Here is a 15,513-nt window from a genome sequence, read left to right as displayed (position 1 = left end):
TGTCCTGCTCTGAGGGGAGTAACTTACCTGTTCTGAGGGGGGTAACTTACCTGTTCTGAGGGGGGTAACTGTCCTGCTCTGAGGGGGGTAACTTACCTGTTCTGAGGGGGGTAACTGTCCTGCTCTGAGGGGGTTAACTGTCCTGCTCTGAGGGGGACCAGTGTCCTGCTCTGAGGGGGGTAACTGTCCTGCTCTGAGGGGGACCAGTGTCCTGCTCTGAGGGGGTAACTGTCCTGCTCTGAGGGGGACCAGTGTCCTACTCTGAGGGGGGTAACTGTCCTGCTCTGAGGGGGGTAACTGTCCAGCTCTGAGAGGGGACCAGTGTCCTGCTCTGAGGGGGGTAACTGTCCTGCTCTGAGGGGGGTAACTGTCCAGCTCTGAGAGGGGACCAGTGTCGTGCGTTACCTCCAGATGTAGCGTTAGAGACGTAGCAAGTTCACATGATTAAAAAGGTATAGTCGAGGGCATTCTCACGAGACCTCTAGAGAATCTGTCGTAGTGTGAAAAGGATGAAAGAATGCGGGAAAGAGGGAGGGTTCCTATCGTGAAGGTTCCTGTTCTTCTCTCTCCACAGGGCCGAGGATCCAGCCGCAGGAGGGCGGAGGCTGTGTCCAACGACGACGTGGATAAACCTTACGTCTGTGACAGTAAGACAACAGCGAACTCCCAGATGTCTCCTGTATTTCTGTAACACAGTTAAAAACGTTGTTACGTTAATAACATTAATGACACCTGACCTGAGAAGCTCATCTGAATATTCCTATGTAGACATTTTGTTTGGTTTGTTTTATTTGTTAGGTCTCAATATTCTATATATTTTTGTACTTATCTAAAGGTGATGGTGTGTCTGTATCTGGACATTAACAGCTGCCTAAGATAGTTTTAGATCATTAACCTTATTTGGCTTTCTTCGGGACGAGAGCAACCCTCTTTCCCTCCCTCTAGAATGGAGATGGCCGATTGTGTGGATAGTCCAGCATAGCATGTCGGACGTTAGCATAGCATGTCGGACGTTAGCATAGCATGTCGGACGTTAGCATAGCATGTCGGACGTTAGCATAGCATGTCGGACGTTAGCATAGCATGTCGGACGTTAGCATAGCATGTCGGACGTTAGCATAGCATGCTACTTCTACTTAAAGAAAAACATCAGAGAAACTGGTGCTCATGTCTTTACATATTATAGCCTCTTTGAATGAAACTCACTCTCATTTCTTTTCTTTTTCTTTCATTTTTATTTTTTCTCTCATTTGCTTTTCTGTCTCCTCTGTTCCTTCCAGACAGATACAAACAAAAGCATAACTCAAAAACTGCTGACTCAGGTATATGGACTTGTCGCTATCTTTTCTCTGTCTGGCTTCTCTGACTAAAAGATCAGGGGCTACTGGTGCTACTACTGGGGCTGCTACTGGGGCTGCTGCTACTGGGGCTGCTACTGGGGCTGCTGCTACTGGGGCTGCTACTGGGGCTGCTGCTACTGGGGCTGCTACTGGGGCTGCTGCTACTGGGGCTGCTACTGGGGCTGGGGCTGCTGCTACTGGGGCTGGGGCTGCTACTGGGGCTGCTGCTACTGGGGCTGCTGCTACTGGGGCTGCTGCTACTGGGGCTGCTGCTACTGGTGCTACTACTGGGGCTGCTGCTACTGGTGCTACTACTGGGGCTGCTGCTACTGGTGCTACTACTGGGGCTGCTACTGGGGCTGCTGCTACTGGGGCTGCTACTGGGGCTGCTACTGGTGCTGCTACTGGGGCTGCTACTGGTGCTGCTACTGGGGCTGCTGCTACTGGGGCTGCTGCTGGGGCTGATGCTACTGGGGCTGCTGCTGGGGCTGCTGCTGCTGTGGCTTCTACTGGGGCTGCTGCTACTGGTGCTGCTACTGGGGCTGCTACTACTGGGTCTGCTGCTACTAGGGCTGCTTCTGGGGCTGCTGGTGGGGCTGCTACTGGGGCTGATGCTACTGGGACTGCTGGTGGGGCTGCTGCTGGGGCTGCTACTGGTTCTGCTACTGGGGCTGCTCCTGGGGATGCTACTGGTGCTGCTACTGGGGCTGCTGCTGGGGCTGCTACTGGGGCTGCTACTGATGCTGCTACTGGGGCTGCTGCTGGTGCTGCTACTGGGGCTGCTGCTGGGGCTGCTACTGGGGCTGCTACTGGGGCTGCTGCTACTGGTGCTGCTACTGGGGCTGCTGCTACTGGTGCTGCTACTGGGGCTGCTGCTACTGGGTCTGCTGCTACTGGGGCTGCTGCTGGTGGGGCTGCTTCTGGGGCTGCTGGTGGGGCTGCTGCTGGTGGGGCTGCTACTGGGGCTGATGCTACTGGGGCTGCTGGTGGGGCTGCTGCTGGGGCTGCTACTGGTGCTGCTGCTGGGGCTGCTGCTGGGGCTGCTACTGGTGCTGCTACTGGGGCTGCTGCTGGGGCTGCTGCTGGGGCTGCTGCTACTGGGGTTGAGTTGAGCTAGCCTGGGTCGCGTTCAGATGGGTACAACGTTACAGGACATCCAGATATACATTTATTTAGTAGAACAGATATGAATCTAAGTCATATAGAATAGGGAATAATGTCAGCTCTATGCAGTCGATTTCTGTGTTGCACCGTCCTGAATGCGACCCTGCGACTAACAATAGGATTGGCTAAAGAATAAAGGCGTCTGGCTTCCATGCTACGTTTGAGCTAAACCAATAGTTATCGCTATTGTGCTTTGTATTTGCATAAGCATTGATTCTTAATTTCCAAGACCAAAGCAAGCTTGCATGGTACTAACATAACTCTACAGTTATCTGCTGGTTTGTTATCAAGTTGCTGGGGAAGTTGTGATCTTTGAGCATCAGCTGAGCTAACGCATGTTTCTGCAGCGTTGTAACAATGCTGTCACTGTGGGTTTCTGGGAATCGCAGACAACCTAACCTGCTGTCCCTGACAACCTAACCTGCTGTCACTGACAACCTAACCTGCTGTCACTGACAACCTAACCTGCTGTCACTGACAACCTAACCTGCTGTCACTGACAACCTAACCTGCTGTCACTGCGATGTTACCAAACAAACCTAACCTGCTGTCACTGACAACCTAACCTGCTGTCACTGACAACCTAACCTGCTGTCACTGACAACCTAACCTGCTGTCACTGCGATGTTACCAAACAAACCTAACCTGCTGTCACTGCGATGTTACCAAACAAACCTAACCTGCTGTCACTGACAACCTAACCTGCTGTCACTGATAATCTAACCTGCTGTCACTGACAACCTAACCTGCTGTCACTGACAACCTAACCTGCTGTCACTGACAACCTAACCTGCTGTCACTGACAACCTAACTTGCTGTCACTGACAACCTAACCTGCTGTCACTGACAACCTAACCTGCTGTCACTGACAACCTAACCTGCTGTCACTGACAACCTAACCTGCTGTCACTGATAACCTAACCTGCTGTCACTGACAACCTAACCTGCTGTCACTGCGGGTTTCTGGGAATCGCAGACAACCTAACCTGCTGTCACTGACAACCTAACCTGCTGTCCCTGACAACCTAACCTGCTGTCACTGATAACCGAACCTGCTGTCACTGACAACCTAACCTGCTGTCACTGACAACCTAACCTGCTGTCACTGACAACCTAACCTGCTGTCACTGACAACCTAACCTGCTGTCATTGACAACCTAACCTGCTGTCACTGACAACCTAACCTGCTGTCACTGACAACCTAACCTGCTGTCACTGACAACCTAACCTGCTGTCACTGACAACCTAACCTGCTGTCACTGACAACCTAACCTGCTGTCACTGACAACCTAACCTGCTGTCACTTACAACCTAACCTGCTGTCACTGACAACCTAACCTGCTGTCATTGACAGCCTAACCTGCTGTCACTGACAACCTAACCTGCTGTCACTGATAATCTAACTTGCTGTCACTGAAAACCTAACCTGCTGTCACTGACAACCTAACCTGCTGTCACTGACAACCTAACCTGCTGTCACTGCGATGTTACCAAACAAACCTAACCTGTAATAAAAAAAACAACAACGTTCTCAACAGAGTGTTCCTCAGAGTGTTCACTTTTTACCCCACATTGTTTCTTCTACGATGGCTACAGGATGTGTTGGAGTACTACTGCTGTGTCTCTTCCCAGAGAGGACATTCATTGAGACGTCATTAATATAAGTCATCATAGGCTAGTGTCCTAGCAGGAATGTACTGGTAAATGACTTCTCTCGTGTTGTTGTTAGTTAGACAATTAGAAGTCTCAATGCCCTCAGATGTCTTTTGGATGAAAAAGCCCTGTTCCGCAACAAAACATTTAGTACTGTGTAAACGGTTGGTCCTTTCCCCTTGAGAGCTGGGGCGTGTTCAGTAGTGCACACAGTAGCAAAACGTTTTGAAACAGAAACAGTGAGTTTGTTATTGGACTCGGTCAGTTAGAACCAGTTCTCTCTGGTTTAAAACATTTTCTCATGTTTTTGTGGTTCTAATATATTCTAATTGTTCTGTGGTTCTAATGTATTCTAATGCTTCTGTGTTCTGTGGTTCTAATGTATTCTAATGCTTCTGTGTTCTGTGGTTCTAATGTATTCTAATGCTTCTGTGTTCTGTGGTTCTAATGTATTCTAATGCTTCTGTGGTTTTACAGTCTGTGGGAAGCGCTATAAGAACCGTCCAGGTCTGAGCTACCACTACGCACACACACACCTGGCGGAGGAAGAGGGGGAGGAGAGGGAGGAGAGGGAGGAAGAGATGCCACCGACCCCGCCACCACACCGACCAGACCCAGACCCCGACAACCACAAACGTAAGAGACGACTGTGTGATCTGGGTCTTTAACTAGTGGTAGTTCAGAGTTATAAAAGTTGCTGATAAAAACATCTTATAACAGCTCTTACATCTATCTCTCACAGTATGTGTGTTGCTAGTCCTCTGTGGACTAAACTGAACAACAGAGTCAGTATCACAATAGAACTGCATTATGGGTAATGATTAACACTGTAGCTTTTGGGATGCCGCCTCAAATAACATCTTTAGGACTTCCTCCTCGAGCGTCTTCCTCTCGAGTTATGTTCTTGCCAACTCCGTTAATGTCATTGTCAAGTCAAGGAGAAGAAACAGACTGGCACCCCGGTATCATTATCTAGTCAAGGAGAAGAAACAGACTGGCATCCCGGTATCATTGTCAAGTCAAGGAGAAGAAACAGACTGGAACCCCAGTGTCATTATCAAGTCAAGGAGAAGAAACAGACTGGCACCCCGGTGTCATTATCAAGTCAAGGAGAAGAAACAGACTGGCACTCCGGTGTCATTATCAAGTCAAGGAGAAGAAACAGACTGGCACCCTGGTGTCATTATCAAGTCAAGGAGAAGAAACAGACTGGCACTCCAGTGTCATTATCAAGTCAAGGAGAAGAAACAGACTGGCACCCCGGTGTCATTATCAAGTCAAGGAGAAGAAACAGACTGGCACCCCAGTGTCATTATCAAGTCAAGGAGAAGAAACAGACTGGCACTCCGGTGTCATTATCAAGTCAAGGAGAAGAAACAGACTGGCACCCTGGTGTCATTATCAAGTCAAGGAGAAGAAACAGACTGGCACTCCAGTGTCATTATCAAGTCAAGGAGAAGAAACAGACTGGCACCCCGGTGTCATTATCAAGTCAAGGAGAAGAAACAGACTGGCACCCCAGTGTCATTATCAAGTCAAGGAGAAGAAACAGACTGGCACCCCGGTGTCATTATCAAGTCAAGGAGAAGAAACAGACTGACATCTGGTGTCATTATCAAGTCAAGGAGAAGAAACAGACTGGCACTCCAGTGTCATTATCAAGTCAAGGAGGAGAAACAGACTGGCACTCCAGTGTCATTATCAAGTCAAGGAGGAGAAACAGACTGGCACCCCGGTGTCATTATCAAGTCAAGGAGAAGAAACAGACTGACACCTGGTGTCATTATCAAGTCAAGGAGAAGAAACAGACTGGCACCCCGGTGTCATTATCAAGTCAAGCAGAAGAAACAGACTGGCACCCGGGCGACTTCTTCTCTCACACCTGTCTTCCCCCTCCACAGCTCAGAGGGCGGCAGATGGCTCCATCATCCCTAACGACTACTGTGACTTCTGTCTGGGAGACTCTGACTCTAACAGGAAGACTGGCCAGGCTGAGGAGCTGGTGTCCTGCTCTGACTGCGGTCGCTCCGGTGAGTAGACTGCACTACAGACTGCACTACAGACTGCACTATAGACTGCACTACAGACTGCACTATAGACTGTACTATAGACTGCACTACAGACTGCACTATATACTGCACTATAGACTGTACTACAGACTGCACTACAGACTGCACTATAGACTGTACTATAGACTGTACTATAGACTGTACTATAGACTGCACTACAGACTGCACTATATACTGCACTATAGACTGTACTACAGACTGCACTACAGACTGCACTACAGACTGCACTACAGACTGCACTATAGACTGCACTACAGACTGCACTATAGACTGTACTATAGACTGTACTACAGACTGCACTATATACTGCACTATAGACTGTACTACAGACTGCACTACAGACTGCACTACAGACTGCACTACAGACTGCACTATAGACTGCACTACAGACTGCACTACATACTGCACTATAGACTGCACTACAGACTGTACTATAGACTGCACTACAGACTGCACTACAGACTGCACTATAGACTGCACTACAGACTGCACTACATACTGCACTATAGACTGCACTACAGACTGTACTACAGACTGTACTATAGACTGTACTACAGACTGTACTATAGACTGTACTACAGACTGCACTATATACTGCACTATAGACTGCACTATAGACTGTACTATAGACTGCACTACAGACTGCACTACAGACTGCACTACATACTGCACTATAGACTGCACTACAGACTGCACTATAGACTGCACTACAGACTGCACTATAGACTGCACTACAGACTGTACTATAGACTGTACTATAGACTGTACTACAGACTGTACTATAGACTGTACTATAGACGGCACTATAGACTGCACTACAGACTGCACTACAGACTGCACTATATAATGCACTATAGACTGCACTATAGACTGCACTATAGACTGCACTATAGACTGTACTATAGACTGTACTACAGACTGCACTACAGACTGCACTATAGACTGCACTACAGACTGCACTATAGACTGCACTATAGACTGTACTACAGACTGCATTACAGACTGCACTATATACTGCACTACAGACTGTACTATAGACTGCACTACAGACTGTACTACAGACTGTACTATAGACTGCACTATAGACTGTACTATAGACTGCACTATAGACTGCACTATAGACCGCACTACAGACTGCACTATAGACTGTACTATAGACTGTACTATAGACTGTACTATAGACTGTACTACAGACTGCACTATAGACTGCACTATAGACTGTACTACAGACTGCACTATATACTGCACTATAGACTGTACTATAGACTGTACTACAGACTGCACTATAGACTGTACTACAGACTGCACTACAGACTGCACTATAGACTGTACTATAGACTGCACTACAGACTGCACTATAGACTGCACTACAGACTGCACTATAGACTGCACTATAGACTGTACTATAGACTGTACTACATACTGCACTATAGACTGCACTACAGACTGCACTATAGCCTGTACTACAGACTGCACTATAGACTGCACTATAGACTGTACTACAGACTGCACTATATACTGCACTATAGACTGTACTATAGACTGTACTACAGACTGCACTATAGACTGTACTACAGACTGCACTACAGACTGCACTATAGACTGTACTATAGACTGCACTACAGACTGCACTACAGACTGCACTACAGACTGCACTACAGACTGCACTACAGACTGCACTATAGACTGCACTATAGACTGTACTATAGACTGTACTACAGACTGCACTATAGACTGTACTACAGACTGCACTACAGACTGCACTATAGACTGTACTATAGACTGCACTACAGACTGCAATATAGACTGCACTAAGACTACACTACAGACTGCACTATAGACTGCACTATAGACTGTACTACAGACTGCACTACAGACGGCACTATAGACTGCACTACAGACTGCACTACAGACTGCACTATAGACTGTACTACAGACTGCACTACAGACGGCACTACAGACTGCACTATAGACTGTACTACAGACTGCACTATAGACTGTAATATAGACTGTACTATAGACTGCACTACAGACTGCACTGCTGCGTGTCTCTGGTTCAGCAGAGCTGGACGTACTGTAGGAAGGCCAAGCAGCGTCCTTCATAACTATAGATGACCCACACTTTAAAACTTCAACTGTAAATATATTCTTCTAATATTTCACAATGTTTTATTCCCAAGGATGAGTTCAGTCTAGTAATATTAGTGAGACATAATTCATTCACAAAATAGTAGTATGCCAATGCTGTATCCCACTGTGTTTTCTCTGCCCGGTAGCGAACAGTGAGGACACAAAGTCTCGTTAGATAGGTCTGAAATCTCCCCCCCCCTGTCAGATACAGTAGTTCATTCTGTATCGGATTTAAACCCAAATATAAACTGGTCCTACACCTCTTGGCCATGCTACAATTACCTCTGGACTGTAAGGGTGTGGAGGAGGGTTGTGCACGGACTCTTGAGTCGCTCCATTGGCCAGAGAGGACGGTTAGCCGAGAGGTAAGAACCAATCGGCATGTTCAATGTCCCTCTGGCTAAAAGAGACCATTGAAACCGGCTGATGCAAAGAAGATGATTGGATGAATGTGTTTAGTCGTTGGTCCACCAGGATGGGAGACTCTACCTATCCAAATACCTAGACAATCACACGTTCACTCTGGCTCTCGGGCCCAAGATAGGCTAGAAAATGTGTCTAGCAACTTATCTTAAATTGATCGATTAGACATAAAACTGAGAGAGAGAGAGAGAGAGAGAGCGAGAGCGAGAGCGAGAGAGAGAGAGAGAGAGAGAGAGAGAGAGAGAGAGCGAGAGAGAGCGAGCAAGGCAGCACTGTGTGTTTGGCTGCTTGCCCAGTCCTGTGATTCTCTGCCAGGACTGTCTGGTTTCAGAGATGAGATGAGTGTTTAGGTTTTAGTTTATGGCTCATTGACATCCCATTGACAGTCATTGACACTCTGATGAGAACTATGAATGGGTAATGGGTTTTTATTGTTACTGACAACACCACTATAGAAAATGAAGGACGGTCACAAGTCTGCTGTATCTCAGTCAGCAGAAACCAGGTTGTATCTATAAAGGCTACTGTTAACCATGGTCCTTTTTACTATAGTGTGACTTTAGCCACAACTTGTCATGACTTATGAATGACCTACCTGTCTCTGAGGAGACAGACAGCAACTGGATACCTGCTCTACTCATTTAACATCTATCTACAGGATCTAGCTTTATTCACCATTATTGGAGTTTAGAAAAACAATCGCAGATGTTGTCTTTCTGTGTTGAGTTGCAATGTAAATGAGGCATCCTCCCTCTTCCCTCCCTCCCTCCCTCCCTCCCTCCTTCCCTTCCTCCCTATCTCCTTCCCTCCCTCCCTCCCTCCCTCCCTCCCTCCCTCCCTCCCTCCCTCCCTCCCTCCTTCCCTCCCTCCCTCCCTCCCTCCCTCCCTCCCTCCCTCCCTCCCTCCCTCCCTCCCTCCCTCCCTCCCTCCTTCCTTCCTTCCCTCCCTCCCTCCCTCCCTCCCTCCCTCCCTCCTTCCTTCCCTAGGCCACCCTACCTGTCTGCAGTTCACAGACAACATGATGATGGCGGTGAAGACCTACCAGTGGCAGTGCATCGAGTGCAAGTCCTGCAGTCTCTGTGGCACCTCCGAGAACGACGTAAGTGCTTTGAATAACAGTTTCTAGACCTCGGGCCGGTATTCAAAACGTGCCTACTCTGAAACTCCTTCATCTGGGCCCAGAAGATTCTTTTAGACTGAAGACTCATTGTTATCTCCTACAACTACCTAGCCTTTAGGCTTTAGCTCAGTGGGATACTATTGTCTTGAAAGGCATTTCTGTAAATTCACAGAGGAAGGGATTTAACATTGTGTCAGTTACCACGTTGTCTCAGTTACCACGTTGTGTCAGTTACCACATTGTGTCAGTTACCACGTTGTCTCAGTTACCACGTTGTCTCAGTTACCACGTTGTCTCAGTTACCACGTTGTCTCAGTTACCACGTTGTCTCAGTTACCACTTTGTCTCAGTTACCATGTTGTCCCAGTTACCACGTTGTCTCAGTTACCACGTTGTCTCAGTTACCACTTTGTCTCAGTTACCATGTTGTCCCAGTTACCACGTTGTCTCAGTTACCACTTTGTGTCAGTTACCACTTTGTGTCAGTTACCACGTTGTGTCAGTTACCACGTTGTGTCAGTTACCACGTTGACTCAGTTACCACGTCTCAGTTACCACGTTGTCTCAGTTACCACGTCTCAGTTACCACGTTGTCTTAGTTACCACGTTGTGTCTGTTACCACGTTGTCTCAGTTACCACTTTGTGTCAGTTACCACGTTGTCTCAGTTACCACTTTGTCTCAGTTACCATGTTGTCCCAGTTACCACGTTGTCTCAGTTACCACTTTGTCTCAGTTACCATGTTGTCCCAGTTACCACGTTGTGTCAGTTACCACGTTGTGTCAGTTACCACGTTGTCCCAGTTACCACGCTGTGTCAGTTACCACGTTGTCAGTTACCACGTTGTCTCAGTTACCACTTTGTCTCAGTTACCATGTTGTCCCAGTTACCACGGTGTCTCAGTTACCACGTTGTCTCAGTTACCACGTTGTCCCAGTTACCACATAGTCCCAGTTACCACGTTGTCTTAGTTACCAGTTACCACGTTGTCTCAGTTACCACACTGTCACAGTTACCACATTGTCTTAGTTACCACATTGTCTCAGTTACCACGTTGTCTTAGCTACCAGTTACCACGTTGTCTCAGTTACCACACTGCCTCAGGTACGCTGTTGTCTTAGTTACCACGTTGTCTCAGTTACCATGTTGTCTCAGTTACCATGTTGTCTCAGTTACCATGTTGTCTCAGTTACCACGTTGTCTCAGTTACCACGTTGTCTCAGTTACCATGTTGTCTCAGTTACCACGTTGTCCCAGTTACCACTGCTACTACTGTTTTGAAAAGTGAGTTAACATTGTGTGTTTGTCTCTGTGTCTGTAGGACCAGCTGTTGTTCTGTGACGACTGTGACAGAGGATACCACATGTACTGTCTGAAGCCCCCCATGACCCAACCTCCTGAAGGTAAGACTACTGAGTTATACAGTATATATTATAGATCACTGAGTTATACTGTATATATTATAGACCCCTGACTTATACTGTATATATTATAGACCCCTGAGTTATACTGTATATATTATAGACCCCTGACTTATATTATAGATCACTGAGTTATACTGTATATATTATAGACTACTGAGTTATACTGTATATATTATAGACCCCTGACTTATATTATAGATCACTGAGTTATACTGCATATATTATAGACCCCTGAGTTATACTGTATATATTATAGACTACTGAGTTATACTGTATATATTATAGACCCCTGAGTTATATTATAGACCCCTGAGTTATACTGTATATATTATAGACCCCTGAGTTATATTATAGACCCCTGACTTATATTATAGATCACTGAGTTATACTCTATATATTATAGATCACTGAGTTATACTGCATATATTATAGACTACTGAGTTATACTATATATATTATAGACTACTGAGTTATACTCTATATATTATAGACCCCTGAGTTATACTCTATATATTATAGATCACTGAGTTATACTGTATATATTATAGACTACTGAGTTATACTATATATATTATAGACTACTGAGTTATACTTTATATATTATAGACCCCTGAGTTATACTGTATACATTATAGACTACTGAGTTATACTCTATATATTATAGACCCAACCTCTTGAAGGTAAGACTGAGTTCTGCTGTGTAATATATAAATAACAGACACCCTCCTAGGGTATGATATCTCAGCACAGAGTACAAGCTCTTTAAGTTTACAATTGGCTCATTCATCCCCCCCTCCTCCTCTCCCCTGAAACTATTCCCCGGGTCGTTGCAGTAAACGAGAATGTGTTCTCAGTCAACTTACCTGGTAAAATAAGGGTTAAATAAATTCAATTCAACCACAACTGGAATCCTTAATGGTGAAACTGCCACGTTCGTTATGCAATATCACTACAGGAAAGAAGTTACTGCCATCAACAAACCCAGTTTATCTTTTCACTCTGACATCAGTACACGTTTGATAAAACAGCAGAATCTTTGGGCGCCTCTTTTCACTTTCGCTTCATCAACCAAACAAAAATAACGACGGCCATGGGGCGATGTTTCCCCTGCTGCGGATTCCACCTTTGACCTCTACGGTCTAGATATTACAGAGTTACGTAGAGTTACTGACCAAGCCTCCGGAAGGTAAGACCACTGAATGTTATAGTTTACATTATAAAGACTTGAAGGTAAGGCCGTACCACAGACCACACGCATGGCGGCTCAGTGATAATCTCTCTTGACTTGACTTACGAGTGTACCGTGAGACTTTAAGTGTGGCTTGTGAAACAGAGAGTTCCTGGACAATGTTTTTAAACTTCAGACATTATACAGAAGTACAGGACATCACTTAACACAGTCCACAACAACAAGATCACCTGTCTCTCTCTCTCTGTCTCTCTGTCTCTCTGTCTCTCTGTCTCTCTCTCTCTCTCTCTCTTACCTTTTCTCTCTCTCTCTCTCTCTCTCTCTCTCTCCTTTTCTCTCTCTCTCCTTTTCTCTCTCTCTCTCTCCTTTTTCTCTCTCTCTCTCCTTTTTCTCTCGCTCTCTCTCTCTGTCTGTCTCTCTCATTTTCTCTCTCTCTCTCTCTCTCTCTCCTTTTCACTCTCTCTCTCTCTCTTTCTCTCCTTTTTCTCTCTCTCTCTCTCTTATTTTCTCTCTCTCTCTCTGTCTGTCTGTCTCTCTCATTTTCTCTCTCTCTCTCTCTATCTCTCTCTCTCTCTCTCCTTTTCACTCTCTCTCTCTCTCTTTCTCTCCTTTCTCTCTCTCTCTCTCTCTCTCTCTCTTATTTTCTCTCTCTCTCTCTCTCTCTCTCTCTCTCTCTCTCTCTCTCTCTCTCTCTCTCTCTCTCTCTCTCTCTCTCTCTCTCTCTCTCTCTCTCTCTCTCTCTCTCTCTCTCTCTCTCTCTCTCTCTCTCTCTTTAGGGAGCTGGAGCTGTCACCTGTGTTTGGATCTGTTGAAGGACAAGGCCTCAGCCTATGAAGAGCCATAGCTTCTCTAACACACACACACACACACACACACACACACACAATGGATTTACAGGCTCAGGGTGCACATTCAGTCTCATCTCTTTCAGCTTCTCAGTTTCTATCTCAGTACTATCCTCTCTACCTCTAAAGTTGAAACAATGTCATGATGTGTGGGTTATAAAAACCACAAATGAGAATCGTCAAATAGTAACCTTTGCTCCACCGTGTTTGACACTATGCTGTTCTACAATGTCTTCTGACTGTTAGCTCGCTAGAGATGTTTGTGCTGAGGTAAAAAAAAAAAAAAAAAAAAGCATTATGTACCGGAAACAAGGAGAATTTATGTCTGTTTGTTTTGAATTTCAGTTTCCAGTCCTCTCCTTGTTAAAATTTCACAGTGACGTTGTTTCATATTGCACCAAGACATATTGCATATTTGAAATATCGTTACTCATAGTTACTCAAGCATCATTTTATTTTTTGAGGAGTCATTGCAGCCGTTATTTAATTTCAGTTGGATATTAGCCATGTTTGTGGTTACTAGGATACTTAAAAGTACCTCATGACAATGATCTAAATCGTTATTAATTTAAAACTGGTCTTATTTGTACATTTCTGGTTATTGTGACTGTTGGATGGACACTTTTGTTTGTAAATGGAAGCAACACAATATGATGGGAAATCCTGCTCCACTTCCCGAGTTCTGGTTCCTAGATCATGTTGCTCTCTCTGCTAATGTGTTACCAATGCAATAGGGTTCATATTTTGTAGATCGGTGTAGGAAACTGGTAAAGGGCTCTATATACATAGACCATAGAGAGAAACATTTAGCATTCACACCCCTGGACTTTACCCATTTAATTGTCTTTAATAGTTTTTTTTTGTTTTTTTTGGTCAACGATCTACACAAATTACTCTCTAATGTAAAAGTGGAATAAAAACTCAAACATTTGTGTAAAAAAAAAAAAATAAAGAAGGAAAAATAAAATCTTGATTACATAAGTATTCAACCCCCAACAAGTCAATAAATGTTAGAATCACCTTTTTTAGCGATTACAGTCTTTCTGGGTAAGTCTCTTAAAGAGCTTTACACACCTGAATTGTACAATATTTGCACATTATAGAAGAAGGAAAAAAATTCAAGCTCTCAAGTTGGTTGGTGATCATTGCTAGACAACCATTTTCAAGTTTTGCCATACAATTTCAAGACGATTTAAGTAAAAACTGTAACTTAAGCCACACAGGAACATTCAATGTCGTTTTGGTATGCAACTCCAGTGTATATTTGGCCTTGTGTTTTAGGTTTATAGTCCTGCTGAAAAAGAAGACTGAACCAGGTTTTCCTCTAGGATTTTGCCATTTCTTTTTATAAAAATAAAACCTCCCTAGTTCTTGCTGATGACAAGCATACCCATAACAGGATGCAGCCACCACCATGCTTGAAAATGGTGATGTGTTGTGTTGGATTTGCCCCAAACATAAAGCTCTGTGTTCAGTACATATAGTTAATTGCTTTGACACATTTGTTGCAGTATTACTTTAGTGCCTTGTTGCAAACAGGATGCATGTTTTGGAATATTTATATTCTGCACGGACTTCGTTCTTTTCACTCTGTCATTGAGGTTAGTATTATGGAGTGACTACAATGCTGCTGATCCATCCTCAGTTTTCTCCTATCACAGCTATTAAACTCTGTAACTTTTTTTAAAGTCACCATTGGCCTCATGGTGAATTCCCTGCTCGGTTTTCTTCCTCTCCGGCAACTGAGTTAAGGTAAGAAACTGAGTAATGAAAGACGCCTGTATCTTTGCAGTGACAGGCTGTAATGATACACCATTCAAAGTGTAACTACCAATAGGTGCTCTTCTTTGCGAGGCATTGGAAAACCTCCCCGGTCTTTGTGTTTCAAATTCACTGCTCGAACAATTATCTGTACGTGTGGAGTATGAGGTCGTCATTAAAAAAATTATGTTAAACAATATTAGTGCACACAGAGCGAGTCCATGCAACTTATTGTGTGACTTGTTAAGCAACATTTTACTCCTGAACTTATTTAGGCTTGCCATAACAAAGGGGTTGAATACTTATAGACTCGAGACATTTCAGCTTTTCTTTTTTTTATTCATTTGTCAAAATATCTTAAAACAGTGCTAGAGGTGTCACTACAGACCCTGGTT

At 44.9% G+C, this 15,513-nt stretch overlaps 1 protein-coding gene across 3 annotated transcripts in view; it reads left to right on the top strand.

The window, feature by feature from the left end:
• LOC110522614 (zinc finger protein DPF3) overlaps positions 1-13,656 on the top strand; it is a 48,137-nt gene extending 34,481 nt beyond the window's left edge. Inside the window, exons 6-12 of one of the 3 annotated variants that reach the window (XM_036976255.1) lie at positions 575-647; positions 1,281-1,322; positions 4,635-4,793; positions 6,059-6,187; positions 9,766-9,878; positions 11,221-11,302; positions 13,289-13,656. In XM_036976255.1, coding sequence (XP_036832150.1) covers positions 575-647; positions 1,281-1,322; positions 4,635-4,793; positions 6,059-6,187; positions 9,766-9,878; positions 11,221-11,302; positions 13,289-13,356 — 666 coding nt within the window. In that variant the 3' untranslated portion in view covers positions 13,357-13,656. The remainder of the gene's footprint in view (positions 1-574; positions 648-1,280; positions 1,323-4,634; positions 4,794-6,058; positions 6,188-9,765; positions 9,879-11,220; positions 11,303-13,288) is intronic. The other 2 variants (XM_036976256.1, XM_036976257.1) reach the window with 2 other exon arrangements.
• Positions 13,657-15,513: the final 1,857 nt, after the last annotated feature.

This window comes from Oncorhynchus mykiss, chromosome 4 (genome assembly GCF_013265735.2).
Source record: "Oncorhynchus mykiss isolate Arlee chromosome 4, USDA_OmykA_1.1, whole genome shotgun sequence".
In the NCBI taxonomy this organism is placed as follows: Eukaryota; Metazoa; Chordata; class Actinopteri; order Salmoniformes; family Salmonidae; genus Oncorhynchus; species Oncorhynchus mykiss.
This window is presented reverse-complemented; position numbering and strand designations above follow the sequence as displayed.